Source organism: Oreochromis niloticus, linkage group LG13, assembly GCF_001858045.2.
Source record: "Oreochromis niloticus isolate F11D_XX linkage group LG13, O_niloticus_UMD_NMBU, whole genome shotgun sequence".
In the NCBI taxonomy this organism is placed as follows: Eukaryota; Metazoa; Chordata; class Actinopteri; order Cichliformes; family Cichlidae; genus Oreochromis; species Oreochromis niloticus.
In genome coordinates, this window is record NC_031978.2 from 25,459,976 (window position 1) to 25,487,717 (window position 27,742).

Consider the following 27,742-nt stretch of genomic DNA (forward strand, 5'->3'; position numbering starts at 1 on the left):
ACATATATATATATTTTTTTTTTTTTTTAAGCGGGGCGGGTAATTATTAGCTTAAGGAAATGGTAAAAATTCCATTGGTACATTCATCTTTCTGTCCCAACTATAGGCCTATTCCTGCCAGTGCGCAACTGAGCGATGCTCCGCCAACTTCCCAACAAGAGAAGAAATAAAATACTGTAATTGAACTAATCTGGCTTAAATTTAAACGTCATTAAAGAATATCTAATGAGCCAATAAACCAAACTGTATGGTCAAAGCTGTAAAACTGATATTTGCAGCTTATTGCATATCTGTTTGGAGTTCCCAGTCTTTTTATGGGGTAGCATCGTATTTATATAAATCGTACATACACGATTTACTAAGATATGTATACAAATAACTTCAAACTGTGCTGAAATTAATACCGGAAACACATCTGACAGTTGTGTTACATTTGTTTTGCTCCAAATGACGAGGGTGCTAAAGCTTTGGCTGCCATACAACCATAAGGATGGTTATTACAGGCAGCAAGTTCGTTTCTTGACAGTGATCTGATGGGTTTGCGATGTTTCAGGGTTTTGGTCAGGTTTTCAATCAGACTGGTCCATCATCACATGACGTGCAGAGAGGAAAACGTTAACGTGCGCATGCAGCACAGTAACTTCATTAACTGGGGGTATGGTCAGGTCCTGACCGTAAATGAGTTTGTGTTCGTCTACACCACAGGTGTCGAACTCCAGGCCTCGAGGGCCGGCGTCCTGCAGGTTTTAGATGTGTCCTTGATCCAACACAGCTGATTTAAATGGCTAAATTACCTCCTCAACATGTCTTGAAGTTCTCCAGAAGCCTGCTAATGAACTAATCATTTGATTCAGGTGCGCTGACCCAGATTGATATCTAAAACCTGCAGGACACCGGCCCTCGAGACCTGGAGTTCGACACCCATGGTCTACACCGTATTGTACCGCAGTCAAGTGAGCCCTCCCATACGAAGTCACAGTCAAGCTAGCCGCACCTAAAATGTTGTTGCACTGTTCTTACGCATATTACGGTACGGGTGCCGAATGACTTAGAAACACGAGTCTTCTGTAAACTGGCATTTCACTATTTTACTGCTCAATCCACTTCGATTTTTGAAATATTAGCAGTTGATATATAACAAATTACTTTATGATTCTCACACTACACATTGAAAATAACAAAATGTTACATATTCTGTAAGAGCTGATAATATATACAAAGCATTGTCTTCTCACTATACTGTACATTTCTGTTCAACCTGACCTTATCCCCTACTAAATAAAATTGCTGTACTGTATTTTTGATATTGTGGGTTTTTTTTGTGTGTTGTTTTGTTTTGTTTGGGTTTTTTTTGTTACAAGAAAACCGTTTGAGGTGACGCTAATATTTCAATGGATTCTTACTTCCACTCTTCCTCCTCTGCCTCACAGCCCAAAGAATTGTACAGTTTCAGAGAAAATTATTAGTAAACTCTTTCCAAATTATTACTGTAATTCCAATACTCTCATCTTTGAACTGATAATACAGGGAAGCTGTAAGAGGTGACGCTAATATTTCACTTGATTCTTACTCTAGGTCATCCTCACTCTTCCCACTCTGACTCACAGCCCAATTAACTGTATGGTTTCAAAAATTAACTCTACCCAATTTACATATTCTCAACTTTCAGCTGATATTACAAGGAAACTGTAAGAGGTGATGCCAATATTTCACTGGATTCCTACTCTGGATCACCCTCACCCTTCCTCTTCCTGCTTACAGCCCATTGAACTGCCCACAGAAAATTCTACATAGAGAGATAGACAGATACTGTATTTATCCTGCCACATAATGAAGAGTTATTGTACACTTTTACAGAGAGAACAATAGGAATGATTTCCTGAAGTGTTCTTCATGGCTGAAAGTTTGAATCAGTTAAAGGGAGAAGGAGCGCTGCTGCTTCTTTACAAGGGTGGAATGGAGCAGGTGTGATGGGTTGTCCATAATTTGTCTAGTGACCTCTGACCCTCGCCGACTCAAACTCCTCCAAATTCTCACCACTGCTGCTTCTAACCTTGCAGAATAATTTGTTCTTCCATTTGGCATCTCTGGCAAGAGATGCCAAGATTTCATTCACTTTATCAGTTGAAATTAAAAGTTACAGCGCACTGGGCCTCAAATCAAATCACATCCGTCAGTCCGTCCGTCAGCAATTTGAATATTGTGAAAAAAGAATGGCATATATGTAAAATATGGAGTACACAGTGTTGAAGTTCTGGTACTTGAGAGCGAGGTGTCTATGAAGTGTCACTGTTCAGCAGTCTGATGGCCTGATGGAAAAAGCTGTCCTTTAGTCTGCTGGTTCGGGACCGGATACTGCAGTACCTCCTGCCTGACGGAAGTAGTTTGAACAGTTTGTGACTGGGGTGACTGGAGTCTTTGATTGATCCTCCCTGCTTTCCTCTGGCAACGCTTCTTGTACAGTCGTGGCCAAAAGTTTTGAGAAAGACACAAATATTAGTTTTCACAAAGTTTGCTGCTAAACTGCTTTTAGATCTTTGTCTCAGTTGTTTCTGTGATGTACTGAAATATAATAACAAGCACTTCATACGTTTCAAAGGCTTTTATCGACAATTACATGACATTTATGCAAAGAGTCAGTATTTGCAGTGTTGGCCCTTCTTTTTCAGGACCTCTGCAATTCGACTGGGCATGCTCTCAATCAACTTCTGGGCCAAATCCTGACTGATAGCAACCCATTCTGCCATAATCACTTCCTGGAGTTTGTCAGAATTAGTGGGTTTTTGTTTGTCCACCCGCCTCTTGAGGATTGACCACAAGTTCTCAATGGGATTAAGATCTGGGGAGTTTCCAGGCCATGGACCCAAAATTTCAACGTTTTGTTCCCCGAGCCACTTAGTTATCACTTTTGCCTTATGGCACGGTGCTCCATCGTGCTGGAAAATGCATTGTTCTTCACCAAACTGTTGTTGGAAGAAGTTGCTCTTGGAGGATGTTTTGGTACCATTCTTTATTCATGGCTGTGTTTTTGGGCAAAATTGTGAGTGAGCCCACTCCCTTGGATGAGAAGCAACCCCACACATGAATGGCCTCAGGATGTTTCACTGTTGGCATGACACAGGACTGATGGTAGCGCTCACCTTTTCTTCTCCCGACAAGCCTTTTTCCAGATGCCCCAAACAATCGGAAAGAGGCTTCATCTGAGAATATGACTTTGCCCCAGTCCTCAGCAGTCCATTCACCATACTTTCTGCAGAATATCAATCTGTCCCTGATGTTGTTTTTGGAGAGAAGTGGCTTCTTTGCTGCCCTTCTTGACACCAGGCCATCTTCCAACAGTCTTCACCTCACTGTGCGTGCAGATGCGCTCACACCTGCCTGCTGCCATTCCTGAGCACACTCTGCACTGGTTGCACTCCGATCCCGCAGCTGAATCCTCTTTAGGAGACGATCCTGGCGCTTGCTGGACTTTCTTGGACGCCCTGAAGCCTTCTTAACAAGAATTGAACCTCTTTCCTTGAAGTTCTTGATGATCCTATAAATTGTTGATTTAGGTGCAATTTTAGTAGCCAAAATATCCTTGCCTGTGAAGCCATATTTATGCAACACAATGATGGCTACACGTGTTTCTTTGCAGGTCACCATGGTTAACAATGGAAGAACAATGATTTCAAGCATCACCCTCCTTTTAACATGTCAGGTCTGCCATTCTAATCCAATCAGCCTGACATAATGATCCCCAGCCTTGTGCTCGTCAACATTCTCACCTGAGTTAACAAGACGATTACTGAAATGATCTCAGCAGGTCCTTTAATGACAGCAATGGAAAGCAGTGGAAAGGTTTTTTGGGGATTAAGTTAATTTTCATGGCAAAGAAGGACTATGCAATTCATCTGATCACTCTTCATAACATTATGGAGTGTATGCAAATTGCTATTATACAAACTTAAGCAGCAACTTTTCCAATATTTATGTAATTCTCAAAACTTTTGGCCACGACAGTAGATGTCCTGGAGGGAGGGAAGCTCACCTCCAATTATCCTTTCAGCACACTGCACCACTCTCTGGGGAGCTTTGCGGTTGTAAGCGGTGCTGTACCACGTGGTGATGCATTCAGTGAGGATGCTCTCAATGCCACAGCAGTTCAAGGTCCTGAGGATGCGGGGGCTCATGCCGAATCCCTTCAGTCTCCCGAGAAAGAAGAAGTGCTGCTGCACCTTCTTCACTGTTTTGGTTTTGTTTACTGACCATGTAAGATCCTCCACCAGATGTACACCTAGTCTGCTTCACAAAAAGGATGCCCCTCTTAGCAGCCAAAACAGTTTTATACCACAACAAAAACAAGTATTAGTATGACTATCTTCTTCTGGATAGCGACGTGGCGGTCCTGCCATTTCCCCCTGCGGATCTTCTCCTCCACTCCGTCCACGTCTCAGCTCGTCTGCATCTTCTACTTTCCTGGAAAAAAGACAGAAAGAAAAACACCTCCCTAGCCAAACCTGGATTATTAATATTATCTAGCAATTCTTAGCCTGTTATTTTCTACCTACACTGAACAAAAATATAAACGCAACACTTTTGTTTTTGCTCCCATTTTTCATGAGCTGAACTCAAAGACCTGAAACATTTTTTACACACACAAAGGACACATTACTCTCAAATATTGTTCACAAATCTGTTTAAATCTGTGTTAGTGAGCACTTCTCCTTTACCGAGATTATCCATCCCACCTCACAGGTGTGGCATGTCAAGGTGCTGATTAGACAGCATGAATGTTGCACGTTTCCCTTAGACTGCCCACAATAAAAGGCCAATGTCGGAACTGGGTTGACCACCAGGCCGCACAATCTTCATATCTGGGCCTCATCTAGTGCTCAGCCAACAGGAGGATATCAGATCGTGCAGCGTGAGACTCATAAAGTAATTTATGTTATATTTCAACTGCTAATATTTCAAAAGTCGAAATGGACTGAGTAGTAAAATAGTGAAATGCCAGTATACAGAAGACTTGTGTTTCTAAGCCATTCGGCACTCGTACCATAATATGCAACATCATTTCGGGCTGTGACATTTCGGACTGTGACTTCGTATGTGAGGGCTCACTTGATCGCAGTCCAATTGTCCAGAAATCCAGCTGTTACACACACATCTTAGGTTTTTACAGCGAAGCAACCCTTCTCTGAAGGAAACACACAACCTGCCTCTCTTGAACAGCTGTCTCAACAAGATCACGGTTTTAACCGGTTACAAATTCACTTATTCTGCAAGGAAATAAGCGAGAAACAGAGAGAGCAGGAGGGAACCTGAGTTGAAACTGTGCACAGATGACTTTAAGATTTGTACATAAAGGCAGTCTAACATTTGATCGTGTGATCAGTGACAAATGAATAAGTATGTAAACTGCCACTATGTTTACATGCTCCGCTTAACGTGGAAATGCACGTGGTCGGTGCGCTCTGGTAGTTTATCACATAGCTCCACACCTCTGGTCCCAACATGTGTGTTGTGTACTACGTGTTTTTCAACTTTGTCATTAAAATGATTTTTTTCCCCGTCACACTGTTTTCTGTTGTAACTTAAAAAGACGACTAAGAAATGATTTGAATCCACTTTATTGAAAACATCACCGTAGAGCCATCTGCTACAGTCAGCTAAGCCCAATCCCCTTTGTTGGAAAGACTGCAATGTCAGCATGAGGTCAAACACATCACTGCTACATAATGTCACTGCCAGGGAAGATTTACTGTGTAGACCTTCAGAGAATCTTTCACAGGATTATCCGTGCCAGCTGCTGCCTAAAAGAACTTATGCAGAGTTCTTGAACATTCAATCATTAGTTTGTAGTATTTCTTGAACGCAATAGGATTAGTCCTTTTTAATTGTTTGTATCAGCATGGCCTTCTGCACCTTATTACTGACCACAGTATTTCAGGATGAAAGCATGGACACACGATGGTATGAACTTTAACTGTTAGTTGGATTGTTTAATCAGTCTTTAAACCAGGCACTGGCTACAAGATGGGAAATTCTTGCACGTGTGAGACTGTAATTACATTCATGCCAAATCTCTTCAAAAAGTTCCCAGTAAATAAAAACAGTTGAAACACAAACATTCACAAAAAGAGTCAAATGAAGCAAAATGGAGCGGTCACACAAATGCTTAAAATTTACTAATCAAGGCTGATAAGTTGTCATTCACTACAATGTTTCTGCTAAACATATAGAGCATTCCCATTTGTTACACTTCATCAAGGAGAAGTTACATATTGCACAAACATGGAACTAAATTCAAGGAATTTTCAGCAATGTTAGATGAAAGCATGCGAGAAACAGAGAGCAAGGTCCTTTTGGTGTTACAGTATGCATTGTTAAGTTATCAACCTGTGAGTAACATATCCTGCTGACTAGATATTTACTAGAATACATCATGTCCACAGTAAGTCAGGACAAACAGCTGATTTCTCCCAAGTTTAAAGAATCTCCATCTGTGGATCGGTCACAGCGGAGATGTTCCCTTTCAGTGTATTTAAGAACACTTTAGTGCAGTCTGTCAAATGCCCCAAATGCTGTAACGCTTTTGTTATGTGAGAAATGGAAAAGTGACGCCCAGTTTGAATGGGTTTCACTGGATGAAATAATGATGTTTGCATTTAGTGGAAACTGAGGTAGATTGAATTAGGACACAAATTATTACAACGAGGTGACACACAGGTGACACACAGGTGACTTTGCAGAATACAGAGGAATAATTGAGTTTCTGCTACTTGATTATCCAAGTAACTGATAAGTGGCTGAAGAGCTTTGGATATCACTAGCCTCTTTCAAAATACTAATGCCCCTGTTCTCTCTTATTAAAATTAAGAGTTTTAGTGGATATTAATAACATTAAAAACTCCCATTCCCACCATCTACAATACCAACCACAGTAGATGGACCACAAATGAAGGTAAATGAATGCTAACAAAACAAGGACATACATGTTCAGGTTTGCAGATAAACTCTGGTTTCAAGTGATGTACATAATAACCTGATATGTAGTTTTTAGGGCATTGCAGTGCTTTTACATTAAACCACCTTTTGATGATAATACACAGGCATGTACAGCCAGTTCAGAGCAGTACATCAGTTTATAAGCTACAGGCAGCACAGCGATTTGAGCAAATTTTAAGCTTTCGAGTGGTTTGTTTTTGCAAAGTCGTCGTGGACAGCGAAGTGAAGCGGTGACGGCATTGAGTTGAAATGTTCTGGTATTAAAAAAACTGAAAGGTTTTACTATGCAATCAGTAGATATCATGACAGACATGTATTAAATGAAAGCTAAAATTGAAATGAAATGTAAAACAGAAAAAACAACAAACACATTTCTTCTACATAATTTAAAATCAAATCATAGGTTAAAACTCGTTTGGACCCAGTCATGTCTTCTCTGTACCATTTAGGCGCAGTGTTACAAGGAATTTCCCTCTAGGCTGATTAGAATGACAATGGCTTGTGCTTCAAAGATTGCTGCAGATGTTTGTTTTTATATATATATATATATATATATATATATATATATATATATATATATATATATATGTATGGTGCAGGTATGCAAGATAAGGCAACCGTTGAATGATTTAAAAATCAGAACTCTGGGAGGAGGCGAGAGCATTTCCCTGCATGCAGTATTGTCGGGCCAGGAGGGACCAATCCCTTTTCAGTGGGCTTTGCCGTTGCCATTCATGTGGCTGATGTTTGACTTGGTCACCTCAGTGCTGTAGAGACAGTCCAAGAAACCTCGGGAGATCTCCGTGACCAGGGATCTATCTGGGATGGCCTGGGCCATGCCGTAGATCGCTCCCTGCAAGAGCAGGAACATAAGTGAGCTTACAAACATCCAGACACATCATCTGTCTCCTAAAATAGGTTTTCTCTTAGCTATATACTTTCAGACGCAGAAGGCAGCTGCATTAATAAAAAGTTCCAGTTAAATGGCAGCACAGATGTTACAGTTTTGGGGTTTTTTTTTGTTGTGTTTGGATTCATATAACCTCTTGTACCTCTCCAATGTGATGAGTGAACTGACCAAAGAACAAATGAAACTTGAGAAATTGAGAAACTAAACTCTAGTTATATGGAATTCACCTTAATCTGCAGCGAGATCTGTTCTCAGTGTTAACTACACTGCTGACAAACCTGTCGGGCACAGTGCTGCTTGTCCCCACGTGGGTGGAGTTTAAAAGCTGACACACAAAATAGCTGCTTGTGTCGACTCAAATCGAAGGTTTTATACAACAACAATGCAAAATGCCACTTCCCTTCCCAAAATACCCACAGAATGTTAAACAGAAAAGAAAGCTAAATATACAGCACTCAGCATGGTTCCTCTCCAGTGGCTACACTTGCAAGCACTACATAGATGAAGTCAGCTTGATCTGAATGATAAAGGTATCGTTTGGATCTACAGTAATATGTAATCTCCCTTGGTTTCCTCCTACAGTCTAAAGTCAGGTGAAGTAGCTGAATAAGGTATGAATTTGTCTATATGCAGTAGGCTTAGACTGTGACCCTGTCATTACAATAGAATTACAACATCCTGTCTTCGATCATCAAAGCAAAACTGTGATGTAATGATAAAGAATGATTGGTGTCTTTGTGTTATTTAAACTTCTTAAAAAACCCACATGGTGCTAAACTGTTAATGATGACTATGTAGATAACTAAAGCAAACTCACCTTTCCTGTAGTTTTCTCTTTGGGGTTCTTCATGATGATGGCGACCTGCTCTTTGACATCACGAATAAAGTGATCAGCGACCCCTGGCTGAGTGTGCAAAACTGTGCAGCAAATGTGGATGCTGTGAAAGCGACGATTGTGAGGTGTAAATATTTATCATGCCATCACATTTACTGAGATGTTATCGTTTGTTTTACATCTACCTGGACGGGTACTGCAACGTGTTCAGATTCCAGCCCTTTGACGTCAGTGCGTTAGACAGACGGAAAATATCAAAATCATGCGAGCCGATGGCCACCACCGACACCTCCGGATCCCCAAACACAAACACCCCTTTAATCTTGCGGATTCTGACCAACAGAAAAGAAGACAGAAGAATGTTAAAGGAGATAATAAATTACGGACTCCGTAATTTGTTCTCTTCAGTGTAACAAATCTGTGTCTTACTCTGTTTTGATCTTGCGAGCTGTGCTGACGATCTTCCTGGTGGCGTCTACGTAGCCGTTCTCTCCCATATACATCATGGTCGCCCAGCAGGCGGCGATGATTCCTCCTGGCCTGGAGCCCGCTATAGAGGGTGAGGCATAGATCCCCCCTTGCCAGTCAGCAGCTACAAAGTATTGGTACTGACGGTACTTTTTATCGCTGTAGAGGATCACTGAGGAACCTTTGGGGGCGTAGCCATACTGGAGAGATACATGCACACAAGGTACAGAATTAAAGCAAGCATATCCCTGTACATACCACACATAGATTGTTCTATGTGTGGTATGTACACACATGTATATTGTTCTAGAAAGATTTGATCTGAAGACTCTTCAGCCACTCCTTACCTTGTGTGTGTCTGCAGAGATGCTGGTAACACCTTTTACCCTGAAGTCAAATGGGGCGAGTGGGTAACCAGCCTTGGCCATGAACACAATAAGAAAACCACCCAGACAGGCATCCACATGCATTGGGATGTTGTAGCGTACAGCCAGCTGCAACACATCGAGGCAAAGTGTGAGGGATTTGACTTCCCAGTTTTTGTCAAGAGTACATAAAAAAAAAAAAAAAAATGGTGCACTTCTAACCTTGGCTACTTCCTCAATGGGATCTATGATTCCATGAGGAAACTGGGGAGCTGAGCAGACAAGCATGGCTGTGTTCTTGCTGATGGCTCTCCTCATGGCCTTGAAAGAGAACAAACAACACTGGAATAAATAATGCCTGGAAACAGAAGTCAGCACATGCTGTCTACACGTGTTCTCTCTCACCTTCACATCCACTTTCATAGTTTTCTTGTCGAGAGGAATGTGAACCAGCTTCATCCCAAAATAATGTGCCGCTTTGTCAAAAGCTGCGTGGACGCTCACAGGTGCAAGGCTGCAGAAACAAAAGCAGGACACGAAAATGATTTCATGACTTTTTCTGGCAGGAACAAGCCTTGACATGGCCCCTGTGTCCTGTAAAGCTCGGCTTACATTTCAGGGTGTTTGACGCCTCGCTCGTATGCCATGTCTCTGTATGCTTTGCAGGCCATCAGTATGCTCTCGGTTCCTCCTGAAGTGACCTGCACAAAGGAGATGTAAGGATAAGACAAATTCAGTCCACCTTTTCTAAATGTAGGGATAGAGGTTTGTGCATCGGTCTGATAACAGAGTTGCAAAAAAGAAATCTTTGGGATCACCAGAATTTCTGCATTGATCATAAAAGTGGTCAGATATTCAGCAAAGTCTTATTATTACTTTTCATGACTTTGAGTTACTTTTGAGTTCTTTGTATTTCTATTAAGGAGACTAGACTAAAAGTGTATTATTATAATTATTGTATAACTGTGACTGTGACGGAAATCCTGCTGATATAGAAAATCAATCCTTTTCTTGCAAGTGTATACTGTATGGTGACTTACTGTGCCACAGGAGTTAGGCCCACCATGGAAGAGTGTGCAAGCCATTCTGACAACCTCTGCTTCCATCTTCCGTACGCCAGGAAAAATGTCTGGGTGGAGTGGATTGCTCCATGCAAAATCTCCATATACCTAAAAATAACCCCAAAACAAACAAATGAATGACAAAAGTAGTAAAGTGTTGCATAAACTGCAATCCTCAAACCAGGGTGAAACCAATGTCATCGAAAGGACCGACCAGGAAATGAAATCAAAAAATAACTTTGCTACTGTAAAAACTCCAAAACGTATTCAAGCTTGACCCTGGCCATTAATGCTTGGAATGCCAAAATCTGCAAATGTATACAGAGATGCATACCTTCACTAGGAGTTTGGTCAGTGACTCATCACCCCAGTACACTGCCCCAGAAACCAATCCTTTCTCCCACTTCACCTCATCTGCAACAAAACATCGAGTCTTGAGAAATCACTGGCTTTCTCAAAGATATTTTTTTTATCCTTTTGAAAGATAAGTACACAAGTTTTCTTATCAGCAATGAAGATTAGAAATACTTTGTGATACTGATAAAGAAGCAGGAATCTCAGGGCTGAATGAGGACTTACTCAGGGTGTCATACTCCTTGATTTTCTCCATTACTTTGGCCTGAGAGAGACCTTTGGAGGGAAGCTCTGTGGTGTAGCTCATCCCTTCCTTGAGGGTACATAGACTAGCAGACATGTCATCCAAAGCCTTGTTCAGCTTGCTCTGGATCTGATACAAAGAGAGGACAGAGTTACTTTACAGGCACAAACAGTCACAAACAGCAGTAGAGTAACGTAACCCATAACCTAAAATGGATAAAGGAGAAGTAACAATATTGCTGACTGAACAGAAGTAACCACATGTTATCACCAGAGCATCATCTTAATTGTGCCAAAGGTCCTTCATTCCCACCCAACCCCCTCCATGACTTTGATATGCAGTCATCCAAGAATGACTCATAATAACCCCAGACACTCGTCAGCGCACACCAGAAGGGGGGAAAATAAAAAAGGGAAGAGATTTACCACTGATACTTACTGCCCCGCCGACGAAGGGTATTTTTCTGATGAGTCTAAAGCACTGCTTCTTGATTCGTGATGTCAGACCTATTAATCAGAAAACACAAGGCAGCAGCTGTGGTGAAATGTTGGCATGCATGCACCCACAAATATTAAGCAGCTGACTGTGACCCATAATCACACGTTAAGGGAAGGCGTAGTCACGAGCCCCTTTCGCTCTGCTCACAAACACACTAAAGAGCTAGATTTTACCAAGAAGCCACACTGACCTTTCCCTCTCAGAGAGCTACAGATGCTGGCTCTGACCTACTCGCTGAGGAATTTAAGCACCGATTCATTGAAAGATCTAGAAAGTCTAGACAAATGATGGCTTTGCTCGGTTGTGCCGCAATTCTAGATAGTGTGCACTACATTAGCAGATGGTTAGCTGATTACATGCGTTATCTCAAGTCTCAAAGACTCTAGCAGGCCTACTTTGGACCCATTCTTCTTGTGTGAAAGATTACTTTCTTGCTGGAAGAGGAAGCCTTTGACCCATAGTGCTCCCACTGTGGTGATCACTGTCACTCCGATGATCTGCCACGGCTCCAGATGGGCGCAGCGCGAGTTCACCTGCTGCCGGCCCTCCTCCAAATACAGCAGCACCATCTCCTTATACACCTCCAAGGCACTCTGGACATAGAGACACACAATATGCATTACAACAGAAGTGCAGAGCAACCATCAGCTTTTCTCTAACAACATACTGGATTTACAGAAGGGTCAAACTATTCAGTCAACAGCACTCATGTTTCCTGTGATACAGATCTCTCACACGACTGTGGTGATATGGGGAAGTTACCACTGCGTGCCATGTATTGAGAAAGTTAGTCACTGTTTGACAGCATAATGACTGCTTTTCCTGCAAAATGAGGTAACAGTTAAATTTCAGCTCACTTAATCTGAATTTCTTTTTTAAACAAGACACGTGACTTGTGACTGTGCGATAGGCGCAGATGTATAGATGTCCAGTAAAACACTGCAGGTCAGGCCATAAACCGTCAAAGACAGTGACTGACAACACATCCAGTTACTTTAAAGGAAAGTAACTAATCTTTCAAGTGTGAGTACTTACTTTTGAAGACATTGCCAGACCTACAGTTCCCACCCTCACACACTTTAAACGCACTCTGCACTTTTCCTGACTGTCAGGTGAAGAGACAGCCAGCACTCGGTACACCAGGTGAAAGTGAGAGAACACGTTGAGCGAACTGTAGATCTACAAGAAGACTCCTCCCACTAGTCACATAACACATCCAGCCCGCTAAGGTAATGAGTCAGGATTAGACGAGACGGGAAAGACTGAGCTACAAATTTACGACAAGGTATAATTTACGTCTCTTTCAAAGCACGATCACAGGTGAATGCTTTCCTGTCAGTCCAAATGTGTATGTAGCGATTTAGCCCGAGGAGATCTAAGTGAGCCTTAATCGGAGTGAAATGCCCGTCAATGGGATTGCATAAGCGCAGCAAATTTATCTTTCCATTATCTCCCTCACAAAGTCTTTTTACAACACAACTGCAGGCAGTTTGATCGTGAGGACTTGCCACCTCAGCTGCAATAAGGAAGCTTAAGGTTCAACAGCAGTATCTTAACTAATCACAATCTGTTCTGCCACAGCAAAAATAACACAATGAGGCGAGTCCTCTTAGTGCGACGGAAAGGCAGTTTATTGTGTGAAAGAACAACCTAAGATGTTGTTCCCCCCCCCAATTAAATCCTAGGTAAAGGGTTGTTAGTGAGCCATGGGAGTACTACCCCCTGACCAGACAGCAGCTGCCATACCTGCCTGATTTGGACAGCCTGTTCTCATACAGGTTTAGCAAGATCCGCTGCAAAGAGCCGACCGAAGCAACAGAAAATAAGCCACTAACATATGTTGAATGGGAAGCTTGACTTGAGTCATGACAGGCATGTAACTTAGCACACAGCCCATATTTGATCGCTGTCACACATCTGTCAACTAAACAAATAAATAAATACATGAATAAATAAATAAAGATTAGATCACTCCCTTTTTTGACTCTAGTTCAGCCTCAGATCCCACACACACAGCTTTCCCTCAGGAAAACTTACACCAAGTTCACACAAAGCCTCTTGTACCAGTTTTGTGCTACTCATTGTTGAACAGTGGACACCCATTCTTTTGCTCACCCCCACCCTAAACAACATTTAACTATTCTTCTAATCAGACCTTTTGTTGTTTCAAAGGGGAGGTCATGTTCTCATGGAAATATACTGGGCGTGAGGTGGCTGCTCCTGGATACATCAAGGAAAAAACAGTCAGCTTGCTAAAACATCACCAAAGCTCAAAGAGAGATGAGGAGATCACTGAGGGGGGAGAATAATTACAGATGTGGTGTCTGGAATTTTTTTATTTAAACCTCTACAAAGCCTCGAGACTGCCACAGTATCAAACGATATTTTGGTCAACATCAAAAGTATGTTTTTTGTTTAGTTTTTTCCCCCCTTGAGATAATTACTTCTCTCTCCTGTGATGACCTGGAGGAGCTCAGAGTGATTTCTGCCCTGACAGCAGATCTGTGTCAGACCAGCTGCCATCTACTGCCGTGTCTTTTGTCTGCCTCTGATGACTTCAATTAGAAAGAAAGAAAAAAAAAACACTGCTTGCACAATCTTAAACAACTCTCCCGTGGGACTACTAAGAGTAGTGCTTTGTTTAAACTTCCTGCAGGTTTATGTTGAACAGGATTTCTACTTTTAAACAGAGGCAGGCCACAATAAACAATAGTGAAGGAGCCGCAAAACACGCACACAGAGAGGAAGGATCTCATTTTATTAGACTTTAAACCAATAAAAGTGCACCATGAACCTGCAGTTACATCTTTTATACCATCTTTTTATACCAGGGCCAAAAAGTATCGATGAAGGTTAAATGTTTTCTGAAAAACAACCATATGTCTGTAACACGAAGCTCTCATAACAAAAGTGCCTGCCAGTGTTTGTGGACTCGGAGCATCCCTCACAGCAAAACAACTCGGGCCATTAGCTCACTTCAGTACTGATAAACAAGTCTGCTTCTTCGGGCGTCCTGAAGCCGCACTGTCATTGTCCCGTCTGCCACACTGCCTGTAACGTGAGACGAAGAGAAAGTACAGAGACACCTACCCAGTAGTCCATGTTCTCGAGGCAAACTGTAACCGAAAGTTCCCTTTATTTAGCCTGCTTCTCGGGAAAGTCACCTCCAGCAGCCTTTGCTATGAGTCCTCTACTCTCATCTACATGCTACTACCAAACACAGCAGCAAGCTAACCCTGATTGAGGAAGTAACAAATAGACTCGCGTATAACTGCGCATGTGTAGATCTGAAGACGCTACGCCGCTGTGAAAACCAGCAATCTGCCAGGCACCGCGTGCTTTGTAGATCTTCCCTCCGAGTCGCAGGAACGTCGCACGTTTTCACACACACAACTGGATGTGAAATGCTGCGTTCAGAGACGCCACGTAAAAGACAATTCACCATCATGTGAGTCCAGTAATGCCATGGAAACCACCGTATTTATTGAAATATTTACGTCTTGAGTCAGTGACCTTTACCCCAGAAATGTTTGACGAGCAGACAACAAAGTACCTTTTCGTAATAAATCTTAATTTATGGACATTTATTCAGATGTATGACTGTGCATTGCTCAGATCATTTCGGCATTTGAGTTTTCTTCAGGAGAGAACAATCAATATTTTTGGCAACCTAAAAAAGGTATCTAAAAACATATATTACTAAAGGTCACAATCTCTGATTCTCACATAATTATAAAGACAGATAATGGTTCTCATTCCGTGATAGACACGTTCTTGTTTACAACTGGATCATACTCGTTTACTTTTATTCTACTTAAAATAAACATATTTGTAACGTCAGTGAACGCCTCATTTAGCATTTTGTGTAACAAGACGAAATTTTGTCTAGAAGGGAAAACAGCGCCGCAGAGCTGCCGGGTACTGTAACTGCACATCTAAATACACTAGTTTTGAGTGGAATATCTTCTTTTGGAGACAATTAAAAAAGTAATAGTACTGCTGCCGTTTTATTGATCAAATTAAATTGGTCGTCTTAAAAGCAAATAAATAAATAAAGTTACTAAATTAGGTTGACTTGTGGAATAAGGCTGAACCAACACAGTAACCCAGACACATTATGTGTTGTGCTCTTTTGTTGTTGTAGTGGTAACTGAAGTCCATGTAGTTAAATTGCCCTGGATAGTCTGTGCGTCACTTTAATCATATTTACAGTTAAGTTCTTCATCTGTTTGTCATATAAAACAAGTAAAAAATATCCTAAATATAATTCTTTTTGCCTGAAATGTATTTATTTTTTCCCCCGAAAGTGACCCAAAATATACAAAATTCAAACATTTTAAAATTTTAGCCTGTGGTACAGGTGTTATTAAATCTTGTGCAATGAGGCTGTTCTGAGGTACACCTGAAGCTTTTATGTTTTGTGTTCTAAGTGTTACGCTATTAAAAAAATGTTTATATCAATCATTATAGACGACAGTGATGATATTTTTTAATGATACAGAACTGAGGAGAGTGCTTAATGGATGTAATGGTTATAAATGTTTATATAATAATTCCCAATTGTTCCAGAATGATGTTCTCGCCATTTTCACTTTCAGTAAAACATATTTGAGTTATTATGACTGTTCTTTTTTCATTTCTTAAGTAAAGGGAGGTATGATATTACTGATAATAGATGTTTTTCCTCTAAAATGAGTGCTGTAATACCGGTAAAATAGATTCCCCCTGCTTTCTGAAACATTCATTAAGGATCAATCATCCATTTATTACTGTTCGATGGGAATTTTTATATTCTAAATAGATCTATTGTTCAAAATTGAGTATAGGCACTTGTTATGAACGAAGTCTTGGCCAGGGTCAATTTTTACATGCATCTTATGCGTATATATCATAAATACTATTATGTATACGAATAACCCAAATTAAACACCTAAAATATGACAGGTTTGAAAACTCCTCCAGAATTGTGTTTTTAGGCTAATTACAATTGTTTGGGATTTTGATATGGAAGCTTTCACCCTTCAGATTGTGTTACTTTCATCAAACAACTCAGCTGACCTGACTCTTTTTTCTTTTTCTTTTTTTTTTTTGTTGTTAACTGTTCATTGTGATTCACTAGAGTTGTGAAAGAAATTGGGCAATTAGTGCATATGTTTGTTAAATTACAAGTTTATTAAATTATTTCTTTATCGTTGACTTACTGAATATACAACGCTGCAAATAAAATCATATTTTTGATTTATTCAGGTACGTTCCGGCCAGCAGAAAGACAGGTAAGTGCAAATCCACCGTATTTCTTTACGTGTTCTGTAGAAGACTAAAATAGTCTTCTTAAATTAAAACCTCCAAGAGAAATAACTTTTTATAAATAGGTTATCTTTACTGTCTAAATGAAACATTTAGAACTGATTAAAGCCTTAATGTCACATGTCCCCTGAAGCTACCATCCCCTCGCTGAAAATTCAACATTTGCTCTTTTTTATCTACAAAGAGCCGCTAATGAACACGAGGTTTCGCAAATAAGCTATCAGAAACAAAGAAAAAACATTACGTAGTAGTTTAGAGGGTGAAAGGGGGCGACTTGCAGCCACCGTCCTATTTGTGTTTAAAATCTCCAATCTTTACAAAAAGACAAACTGTCTCCAAAGGACACCTATTCCGCTATAATTGGTGTACACTGCCTTCAAAAGCTGGGGTGAGAGGTACAATGCCTTGCCTGTGAAAGGAAACTCCAAAGCACATTAAAAGTGAATTACTTCTTGTGTAAAGTGTGTTCGGGGTCATGCTGGTCACGACGCGCGCACTTCTCCAAAAGCGCACACGTCTCCAAAGGCGCACTCCATACTTTCTAAAAGGCAGTCATATTGTTGAGGGGTCTCACAAGAGGTGTACATATGGCATCCGGGTTGCAATTAAATGTTTTTAAGATGTTTTTCCTTTCTTGAAGAAGTTTCCTTTTCCTTTTTTTCTCTCCCGGCAGCTCTTTGCTAGAAAGAACAAGAGGAGGGGGGCACATTGAATGGCTTCGCTGCTAGTTTGGGATGACAACAATCTGGTCAGCGAGTTGTTGGACTTTGATTGTCCCCCTCAAAACGTCCTTCAGACAAAAAGCCGAAGACGAAAATAAAGCCCCACCTGGTACCTCTGTTTGCTAAAATAATAATAAATAGATTTCGTTTAATAAATAAGCAAAGGAGACTGTAAAGTGAAGTAGCAGAGGAAGTATTAATCAGGAGCATCGGGCAGGTATCACCTGCTCGGTAGCTTGCTTAGTTTATTGTTAAATATTGTTAAATCACTTTTCGTACCAAGTCTGCTCCGATATCTACCATTACCACAGCAACTGGCCGCTTATGTTTGCCTATACTTTGCATAACAAGCAGGACACTACAGCACACTGATAAAAAATCAAGGAGAGAGACTGACAACTTCAACCCACACCTGTCCACGATATCCTAATATGGATTTGGCATCAATGAATATTTGTAAAGTGGTAATATTCAGTTTACTTTAGACTTTTCGGGCCTTTTATAACAGCAAGGCACCATCTCCTATCTCTCTTGGATATTTGTCTAGTTTATTGAAAGCATATGGTTATCAGATTGTTCCCAAAACACATATTTAGACAGAAAGTTAAGGAGAGCTTTTTGTGATCCTTTGTTGGCAATTGTAAATCATGCTTGAGCCCTGCCACGCTTCCCTTTCCTCCCTTACCCAAGCTGAAACGTATCTGCACACTGTTGACTCGTTTTACTAATCTTTAATGTTGTTAAAATAAAGTTTTATTAGAAAAAAGTAACGCGTCACTGAATTGTGGCGATCTTGGACAAGTTTTTGGAGATGTCATAGCGCACAGACACAGGCTCACATTGTAGAAGAAAACGAGCTTTTATTTTTGCGACACACAAAAAGACCCTTTGTATTATCGATTTACACAGCGGATTTCACCTTCCCACCTCCCATTTTTTAGTTTGCTCCATGCGTAATTGTCTTATCCAAATACCGGAGCTTTGCGCTCTAACGCAATAAACAAATGTTTATCCGAATATATGCCATTTAAAACAACACTTCTGTAATATAGGTAAGGTTTTCTGAGCTAACAAAGAGGTAAAATAATTTTAAAAAGACTCATCGGGGCAATGTTCAAGTAAGGACCAACTTGTAGGAGCTTAAAGTTCTTTTAACGTCCACCTCACCAGGTAGTATAATGTGCGCAGAATCGCAAAGAGTATCTCCATCTTTAATAATAAACAATAATAAAATAATAACTGCAGAGAACTTTTGCATTTTCTTCTTCATCTCCGTTTTTAGCGTACTCTGGTGCACATGGAGCTGATTTTAAAAGCCAGTTTGGCAATAATGTGCCCTGCAGGGCATGTGCCGATGTTTTAAGTGCGTAAAATGTGGCATTACAAGTACCTCTTATGGATAGAGATCGGATAATATTTCCAAAATAAAACTTTGTGTACAGTGATATTTAATTAAACTCAGTACACATATTAACTATGGTTCCAACTTTTGCGCATAAAACTAAACGTTGCTTATTTTAAACCACTGCCAAAGTCTTTTAGAAAACACAACATTGTGATTTACTATAACAATAAACGATAGCAAAGATTAAGCTAGCCTTGAAAGCTTTAATGGGAATTAAAGATCATCTGTAATCGAGTATCACATCATATATACAAGATCCATATTGTGTCTCGTGTGAAGCTTCTTTTTTTTTCTAGACCAGCATCTCACTAGACAGAAACAAGCGCATCGCCTCACTAAACCGAGGTCAAAGCAAAGCTCACAAAATGTTTTGGTTTTCTTTTCCTACCAGGACCTCGAGCATTTGACCAGCAAAACAGGGAAATTAGTGAATGGCTGGCATAATGATAAATACAAGCAATAAACAGATATATTAAGATTCCCAGAGTGGTAGTTTAGAACCAGCAGCATCCTGAAGGCTGCATGTTTGTTGCCCCCAGACAAACTTATGGAAATCGTCTCTTAATGTTTACCTTCTCCAAGAAAAAAAATGACCCTAGTCCATAAAATCGGAGTATTATTAGCCTGGCATACATCCGTGGCACTTTGCCATCCACGTGTATTTAATTAACTATTACAATGAATACACAAAGAAATGCAAGCACACTGAAGGATGAGGGAGAGAGGGAGAGGGTGAAGGACACGCTGCCTGGAAGCTGATTGGCCACTAGACGAGCGCTGTTGATTCAGGCGTCCACGGTGCAAAAAACAGATAAGATAAAGGCCATATAAAGTGACAAGAGATGCGCATCCATCCCTCACTGTCACCTGCACATATACGCGGTCTGCTGCCTCCAGCTACAAGAGCGGACTACCTCTTTATCCCAGCTTCGCCTGTCAGGAGTAGGCCTACAAACGTAAGTGCGACTACACTCATTCAGCAGAAGTTTATTTATTTATTTTAAAATTTGTCCTGTAATGCTTTTCAGATATTTCCTTTCTAGTTACTAGTGCAGTTACATTGTTATTTTTAATCAGTTAAATCGTTTAACTAACTCAGAGTCTAGATACACGTTTCCAGTCTCGTGGAAAAAATGGGAAACGTGATTTCCAGGATTTGTGGCACATCTCAGGGGATCATTTGGAATTTCTTTTTCTCTTTATAGCCAAGCTGTCTCATTGACATCACTTTTAATTATTTTCATCTTCTTCGTCGGCACAGGATGTATCCTAAAGTAATCTGCGTCCCCGACGCCCTGCGCAGGTTTTCTCCAACACTGCGTAACCGAGTGAACGAGGCCGATGACACTTCAGGAGACTCACGAGGACAACTCACGCGAAAACCAGCAACTGTTACTCGAGGAGACGTGTCCTCAGTGAAAAACCCCAAACACAGATGTGAGCAGTCCGGGCAGCGGGGCAGGCGAAGGATGAAGGCGAACGACAGAGAGCGCCACCGCATGCATAATCTGAACTCCGCCCTGGACGCGCTGAGGAGCATCCTGCCGGCTTTGCCAGAAGACGCGAAACTAACAAAGATCGAGACTCTGCGATTTGCCCGCAACTACATCTGGGCTCTGACCGAGACTCTCCGGATGGCAGACCAACACGCACACACTCAGGACTATCTGGCATCAGATCTGAGCAGCCCAGCAAGCGTTTTATCTGCCGAATGGGACTCAGCATCATCTTCAGAATGTGGTTATGGGACCAATGCTGACTTTAGCCACAGAAACTCTCTCACCGCTGTTAATGAGATGAGCTGCAGAATCTTCCCAGGAGACGAATCCAGCGCCATCCCCGTTACCTTTTGTTTCAAGTCCCTGTGTGCTGACAATGACCTCACGAGTATGTGGCACTTTTGACTCTCTATATCTATCTCACATAAAGAAGACATTTGGGTGCAAGCAGCAGTTCCCCATCAGCTTTAGCGAGGTTACTCTTAAGACCAGGTCCAAAGACATTACAGTTTCCCGTGTTTATTCTTCAAAAGCACTTAAACTAAGTTTAAAAAAAAGAAACTTTCTGAAGCCACAACTGTAATTCAAATAATTCTTTGTGTTTGAAAGTACTTTAATGATCATGTCGCACCCCTACAATCATAGTGTCACTTAAAGAAAAAAAACCAAAAAAACACCAAAGCATCAAGGGACAATCAATAAACCAGGACAACAGGAGAGAAATTGTTCAAGCTAAAAAATATTTATTCGGCAATTATATTCAAATGTATTTTGCATTATTTTGCTGTATAAAACAATGTTTATTTATTTAATAAAAACTGTAGAAAACATTTTTTTTCCTTTAACAGGGATGGGAATATTCTGGCTTTCTTTTGCTTCCATGATTCAAAAGACGCTGAAATGTACAAACAGTATCAAAACATAGTGGCTGTCATTCAAATGATTTTAAATGATACGAAAAAAAGAATGCCATCTTACAGTATTCACTGGTTTTTCTTTCTTATAGGCCAAAGTTTTTGTGCAAATCAACATTTTCAAACACGTAGTTCCTTACTGTCCTGCCTACCAGTGACAGTACTGAAGTATAGTGTGAAAGGAGACCAGTTCATAGTCTTACGAGTAGCATTAGCTAAATATTGTAAGTCTCGGTTTATGTCTTGGTGTCCGATAGTGGCGTGCAGTCCGAGGCCGAGTTCAGTGAGGGGAACTACTTGGGAAAGACTGTGACCACGTCGTAGCCCTCGGGTGGAGTCACTCGCTCGCGTGCGTGCGTCTCACAGTAAATCTGGTTCTCCACAAAGAAATGTCCCTTCTGTTTTAGGTTGACGTTGCAGTCTGTGCAGGTGTAGCACTCAGGGTGACGGAACTTGTCCCTCAGCTTCACAACCATCCCTCTGAAGTGTAAATAAAAACAAAAACAAGTGAGAATGCAGTGAGGGTCGCCGTCATGTAGGAAAGAGCATCCTCTGATCGAAGCCGATCAAGTTAGAAAACCTAAACACATATTTACTTTTAGATCTCAAAGGTGTTTTGGAGAAAGATGAACATCAGGAAATGTCGGAGTCAGAAATTAGGCCTGATTTATAATGTTCTGCTTGCCATTACATGCACGTTCCATGTTCCCACTTCCCAAAACAGTACAGACATGAAAATATCAGAAAATGAAGTGATACTCTCGTACAGCATTTCACAAAGGAAAGGACTGAAATGACCCCGTGGGAGAAAAGATTCAGTGTTCGTATTTTGTACACTAGGATTTTATAATCTGGCTTTAACATCCACAACCATGTTGAAAATAATGGTAAGAAACAAAAGCAATTAAAAAAGGCGTATATTATAAGCCAGCACTGGTGAACCCATGGGTAGACCTGTTCCTGGTAAACCCCATACTAAACCCTCGGCATGGCAGATTTAAGTAGAAGTTTCTAAACTTAGATCTTCTGATGGGACAGTGTGTTAAACATCTGTATGAAGTAAGGATTTTCAAGGACACTCTTAGAGAAAGGAAAAGAAAACATTTATGAACCTTTCTAAAAATATTAAAAGCAAAATTAAAATATCTCCCAGCAGCAGGAATTAGGAAACAAGTGTGTTGTTGTTACTTCATTTGGCCACAAGGTGGAGACAGTATTTCTCTCAAGTGCTGCTAGATTCAGATGAATAAAATCTAGAGGCCTACAGAGTTCAATCTTGACCATAAAATACTTACACAATCCCAGATCCACATTTGTCACACATGGGTAACTTCTCTGTGTTCCCCACTGATGCTCCAACCTTTGTTGTGGGTGCTTTCACACTCCTGAAGCCTGATGGTTTATCTGAGTCGCCTACAAACACCAAGAACAGACTTGATTGGAACTAAAAGATAACAGTCTACCAAAAAGCAAACATTGTTTAAAAATAAAATATAAAAACCCCACATTGCCCCTTAAAGTAAATGGAAAAAGCATGGTATCAGTACCTGTCTCAAGAATCTCCTGAAGCACCTTGAATGAAGCAGACTGTCGAGGAGGCTCGTCAGACTCTTGATTCTCCTGCAGCATCTTGTAGACTTCGGAATCGGCGACTATGGGCGGCCGCTTACCTGACGGCTCTGATGGAGCACTAGAAAGAAATTGGGCACGTTTCAGCAAGGAAAAAAAAACAAACAAACAAAAAAAACAACAACAAAAAAAAAAAACCACAACATATTCAGCGACAGTATTTTGAGACATAATCAGACTGGCAGTAAAAGCCCAGGAGATCACAGTGCTGATTCAGCACGAAAAACCGCCAATGAATGAACCTTCTCTTGTGTTTTACTTGTTTTAAACATTGACTTAAGTGACATCATTTTCTTAAGTCACTGGATCAGTAAATACTGGCTCCATCTGCTTGGAAGCAATATTCACACTTTAATGATTTGTTGAAGCACAGCAGCCTTTTGGGAGCTGGCCTGCTACTGTAAATTCTGCAGTTAGCAGTTAAAGCCAAACAGTGTGTACATGTACTTATACTCCAGAAAGGATTCAAATAAATCACAGTGCGATTAAGAGGTTTTGTGTATGTCAGTATTGAAGTAATCCTCTAAAACAAACGCAGTTCCAGTTTCCCCAATTCAAAATGAGTATTTGGAAAACTACTTAATGAAAAGCTAAGCTTGCAGAATGATCTATAAAAGTCTTTCACAGAGTATCCAAACAACCAAGCAAATCAAAAAGGAAGATGCATGCAAATTCATTTTGCAATTAAATGGAAACATTCTGAATTTGAGTCACGATTTACTGAGCCTACTGCCACAACGATTATTTACTCTGTGACCCAAGCAGAGCCCAGCTGGACTAAACTCACTCATCCTCACATTTTCAATACTGATTGAGTGTCATCATTTAAGCCCATCTTACTTGTTGGGGGGGTCATTAGCCGTAGTAATGGTCTTGACTTCATCCACAGCTGAGTTGAAGTCCTTGATGTTCTCTGAAGAGTACAGCCCAGATGGATTATTGTACTGGTTGGTCACCACTTTGGAGCCGAAACCGGTGAAAGGCAGGGCGCTCCTGTTGTGGGTCGAGCCTATGTGTTTCACCTCCTGCAAAAACCAAGCTGCAAAAGTTAGGAGACTGCAATATTTATGAAATTCAAGCGTGATTGAAACAAGTAATACTCTGTGCACACCTGAGGAGCTATAAACTAAGTTTTTTTTCTTAACTTGTGCATGTACAAACATGCAGTGTTTGCTAAGTGGGTTAGAAATATTGCTTAAGGTTTGAAAGTGACTGGCCCATTGTGTTTTAAGCTTCGCTTTCAATAACATTTTTCTTGAAAACAGACTTGGAAACTTTGAGCGGTTCTGTCTTTTTAAAGCAGCTTCCAGTCTGATACAAAGTCACACATAATTTAGCAGGATAATGACTGTGGACTCTGCCTTAATTATACCTACGTGGCTAACTTTAACGACAGATGCGTCATGACACTGGCATGCCATCACAGTGGGCATACAAATACCACCAAATCTAGCTCATGCTTCACAGTGGGAACACAGAAATGCCTCCAAATATAGCTCATGCTTCAAGCTTCTAAAAGTGCAAAATCTCCGAGTCTCTGTGAGCAAGATAACTTGCGCAAAGGAGCTGACAATACTTACATAAAACAAAAGAGTGAAGCAACAGATTCTAGAGAAGTGCTTGAAATATGTGTTAATATGTGTGTGGGAGAAAAAAAACAAAAAAAACACTAGTTTTGTGACTTGTGAAACACACACACACACATACAGGGCCTGAGACACCGTTTCCTACATGAATTCATACTTTGGCCTCAACTTTCCACTCAGCGGGCAGGAACTGAGGCTTGCGTCAGGGCTTGGCTGATAAACTACTGTCTCCTAGGAAACCTCCTGTTGGTAAGTAAACAATGACTTCATCATGAACAGTAGTAGGATATAAATTAAAAAAAAAAAAAAATCCCCAAGCCTTTGCAGGCACGGGGGGGGAGAACAGCACTCTGGCTTCCAGAAACTGAATGGCTACTCGATTTCACTCTAAATGACAAAGCTGGAGGAGTCACTTTTTTAAAGCTCATACAGCTTTGATGCTAACACACACCCGTGGTTCTGATGCAAGATTCATCTTGTAGGGATGCGCCTTCCCCTCTTCAGATGACAGCGGCGACCACAGTTTTGTTTCTGACCTGAGGAAGACAGGAAGGCAAAACAAGGCTTGAAAGATGATCTGAGGATTCAGTAACATAAAATGCCAGGATCGCCCGCGTGTTCCTGTGTACCAGCACGTGAATGCAATATTAGGGCTGTGTCTTTGAATGCAACAGAGCCCTTGCAGGCATGCTCATGTTCTTGTTTATCTTGCAGTTAACCCCGCCCTTTCATGCATTCAATATGGCATCGCTTAATGGGAGCAAACATATGTGGTTCAAACCGTCTGTCAATTCCCTTTTGATACGACTCCTCAAAAGTCATCAGTCATGAGTAATTTACAAGACAACACAGCAGAGCGATGCGGGATTGCAACATGGTAAAAACCAGTAAAACAAACAGAACTGCTGTTTAAAAATCACTGAATAAACATGATGTCACTCGCTGAACACCTGGATTGCAGCTGAGCCGTCTCACATTACTCACTCTTTTTCTCCGAGCCTATGGCTATGCAGATCAGAATGGCACATTTAGACACAGCTTACCTGTCTATGGAGAGCACCATTTCCTCTATGCAGCCCTTTATCTTGTTCTGCGCCTCCAAGTGAGTCATGTTCTCTGTTGGTTCTCCATCGATGGCAAGAATTATATCCCCGATGCATAGATTTGCTTGGGCTGCTTTACTCCCGGGGTTGACCTACAACACAGGACATAGAAATTATAAAATTAGAAGCTACTTGTGCACTGTATAATTATGAATATATGGAAAACGCACCTTCTAATTACAGCCTAAAGGGTTCCAAGTCAAAAGAGGAGAGTGCCATTGTTTTAAACCTGACCTTCAAGAACCTTTAAGCAGCTGTCTTTGTTAACAGTAAACAGAAGTGAAGGCACTTGCAGAGTCAGGATAAAAGCTTCCTGGAGCCCAGATTCTCTATCTGAGATAAAGGCCTAAAGCAGGGAGAGGGAGAGGGACCAGTACAGTCCAGGAATTCCTAATCACTTTTCCATGGGTGGGGTGGCCTGACCACAGTAATAACCTTCACAAGAGAGGGGAAAAATGCAGTTTAGGCTCAGACAAAGCACACAGAGGAGTGCTTTGCTAGCTATAATCCGGTTCATTACTGCCACCAGAGCAGCACCCTGTATGAAGCTTAATAAAATCTTAGCGCTAATGAACACCAGTGAGGTGTGTCAGCTGTCAGCTCATGACAAAGAGGCTCCGATGGGTCCATGGTCACACAGTGATGTCAAAGTGTGGAGTTTAAACTTTTAAAATCACGCTTTAAATCTTAAGTAAATTCTGTACGGGACAAAATATGACAACGATTGTTTGGGATGAGTGCATTTCTGGTTCGGCTATTATAAAACTACTACTTTAAAGTAGCCTTAACTCTCAGTTAAAGACCGAAAAAAATACATAAATCACAATTCATCAGGAAAAAAGATATTTTACCTTACATAAAAATGTATGTTTTTAAAATTAAGTGGGGTCCACTGACCACCGTGTTTGCTCCTTGAGGTAGCACTAGCAAAAATTGCCCCTAATTTAACTTTTAATTACAATAAACTGAGAAAGCTAACGCTAGTTTAGCCGTTCGTTAGCCCTCCGGTTAACACAAGCTAACCATTAATCGTCATCCAGCCTTCAGTAAAGTCGCGGGGAAACAATGAGAGGTGAGAGTCCAGGTGCGGTTACACTGAAAAGCGGTAGAGAAACTAACAGTAAAACGAGCTTACCCGGGAAATAGCCAGTGGCTGCTCGAAGTCCTTTCCCCCGACCAGCCTGAACCCCCAGGGGCCGGGACCCTGCAACGCCACACGGAGAGGCATGGTGTCAAAGTTTTGAAACAGAGCCGACGATGGTTAAGGAGCTGCCTCAGACCTATGGTTCACTTCCTACTGCAATAATGACGTGGAGTAATCGATGGTCAAAAGTTTGAGGCTGACTGCAACTCCACCGCATTAGTGGAGGGGGAGGACCCTCGGATTACAGTTGGACGAATAGATTTTGAAGTTTCCTCCCTGATAAGTGAGACCGAAGATGGTGTATGGAGAAGATGGTTCACTCGTGTACATATGTGTACTCGCGCATACGCCACTAACGTGCAGAATTGTGGGATTAAGCCACCATCCTGGGGGAGTAAGCCCCTTGGACACGGCGACTGAGTAGTGGCCATCATTTTCTTCGTCATGTGTTTATCTTATTAAGAAAATCTGAAGCAATGAAAATACTGTTGTGTGGCTCATGACACTAGTTATCAGGGTCCCTTCCCAGGGCTTCAACGCCTACTCACACCTTGCCTTGTGACCTCGATAGGGTGGGGGCAAGCTCTCACCGTTGTTTCACCCTTATTTATTTGTTTGTTTAACCTTTGTTTTATTTAACCATGAAGTCGTTTAAGATTAACATCATATTTTCAAGGGAAACCTGGTTTCAAAGTCCAGTGATGGCAA

General features: G+C 41.1%; 4 protein-coding genes across 9 annotated transcripts in view; 2 read left to right on the forward strand and 2 right to left on the reverse strand.

Moving 5' to 3' along the window:
• pcbd1 (pterin-4 alpha-carbinolamine dehydratase/dimerization cofactor of hepatocyte nuclear factor 1 alpha) overlaps positions 1 to 1,297 on the forward strand; it is a 3,459-nt gene extending 2,162 nt beyond the window's left edge. The window contains exons 5-6 of one of the 2 annotated variants that reach the window (XR_003213466.1): positions 107 to 692; positions 914 to 1,297. Coding sequence is in view for 1 of the 2 variants with exons in the window: in XM_019366519.2 (XP_019222064.1) it covers positions 107 to 170 (64 nt within the window). In the remaining variant the exon portion in view is untranslated. Of the gene's footprint in view, positions 1 to 106 lie in introns of both variants that reach the window. The other variant, XM_019366519.2, reaches the window with a different exon arrangement.
• A 6,258-nt stretch (positions 1,298 to 7,555) lies between these two features.
• sgpl1 (sphingosine-1-phosphate lyase 1) lies at positions 7,556 to 14,827 on the reverse strand. Of its 3 annotated transcripts, none has more exons than XM_013268999.3 (14): positions 14,816 to 14,827; positions 12,153 to 12,318; positions 11,666 to 11,733; positions 11,209 to 11,356; positions 10,964 to 11,043; positions 10,609 to 10,737; positions 10,181 to 10,269; positions 9,974 to 10,082; positions 9,791 to 9,889; positions 9,551 to 9,697; positions 9,165 to 9,403; positions 8,921 to 9,067; positions 8,718 to 8,838; positions 7,556 to 7,843 (listed from the first exon to the last, which is right to left on the reverse strand). In XM_013268999.3, the coding sequence occupies exons 1-14, from the start codon at positions 14,825 to 14,827 to the stop codon at positions 7,700 to 7,702; spliced, it is 1,698 nt and encodes a 565-aa protein (XP_013124453.1). In that variant the 3' UTR covers positions 7,556 to 7,699. The 3 variants fall into 3 exon arrangements, with proteins under 3 accessions (XP_013124453.1, XP_019222061.1, XP_013124454.1); XM_013269000.3 differs by lacking the exon at positions 14,816 to 14,827 and adding an exon at positions 12,761 to 14,774 and having other exon boundaries at positions 7,700 to 7,843; XM_019366516.2 differs by lacking the exons at positions 12,153 to 12,318; positions 14,816 to 14,827 and having other exon boundaries at positions 11,653 to 11,671.
• On the forward strand, positions 14,828 to 21,697 carry neurog3 (neurogenin 3). Of its 3 annotated transcripts, none has more exons than XR_269730.4 (3): positions 14,828 to 15,173; positions 16,973 to 16,998; positions 17,706 to 18,956. XR_269730.4 is itself a non-coding variant. In XM_005473829.4 (3 exons), exon 3 carries the CDS (start codon positions 20,422 to 20,424, stop codon positions 21,061 to 21,063), a length of 642 nt encoding a protein of 213 aa, XP_005473886.1. In that variant the 5' UTR covers positions 14,828 to 15,173; positions 16,973 to 16,998; position 20,421; the 3' UTR covers positions 21,064 to 21,697. The 3 variants fall into 3 exon arrangements, 2 of the variants coding, with proteins under 2 accessions (XP_005473886.1, XP_005473885.1); XM_005473829.4 differs by lacking the exon at positions 17,706 to 18,956 and adding an exon at positions 20,421 to 21,697; XM_005473828.4 differs by lacking the exons at positions 14,828 to 15,173; positions 16,973 to 16,998; positions 17,706 to 18,956 and adding exons at positions 19,104 to 20,115; positions 20,421 to 21,697.
• Positions 21,489 to 27,289, reverse strand: pdlim1 (PDZ and LIM domain 1 (elfin)). Its single transcript, XM_003441063.5, has 7 exons — positions 27,026 to 27,289; positions 25,831 to 25,982; positions 25,239 to 25,323; positions 24,042 to 24,226; positions 23,120 to 23,262; positions 22,868 to 22,985; positions 21,489 to 22,052 (listed from the first exon to the last, which is right to left on the reverse strand). The coding sequence occupies exons 1-7, from the start codon at positions 27,116 to 27,118 to the stop codon at positions 21,866 to 21,868; spliced, it is 963 nt and encodes a 320-aa protein (XP_003441111.1). The 5' UTR covers positions 27,119 to 27,289; the 3' UTR covers positions 21,489 to 21,865.
• Between the last annotated feature and the right edge of the window lie 453 nt (positions 27,290 to 27,742).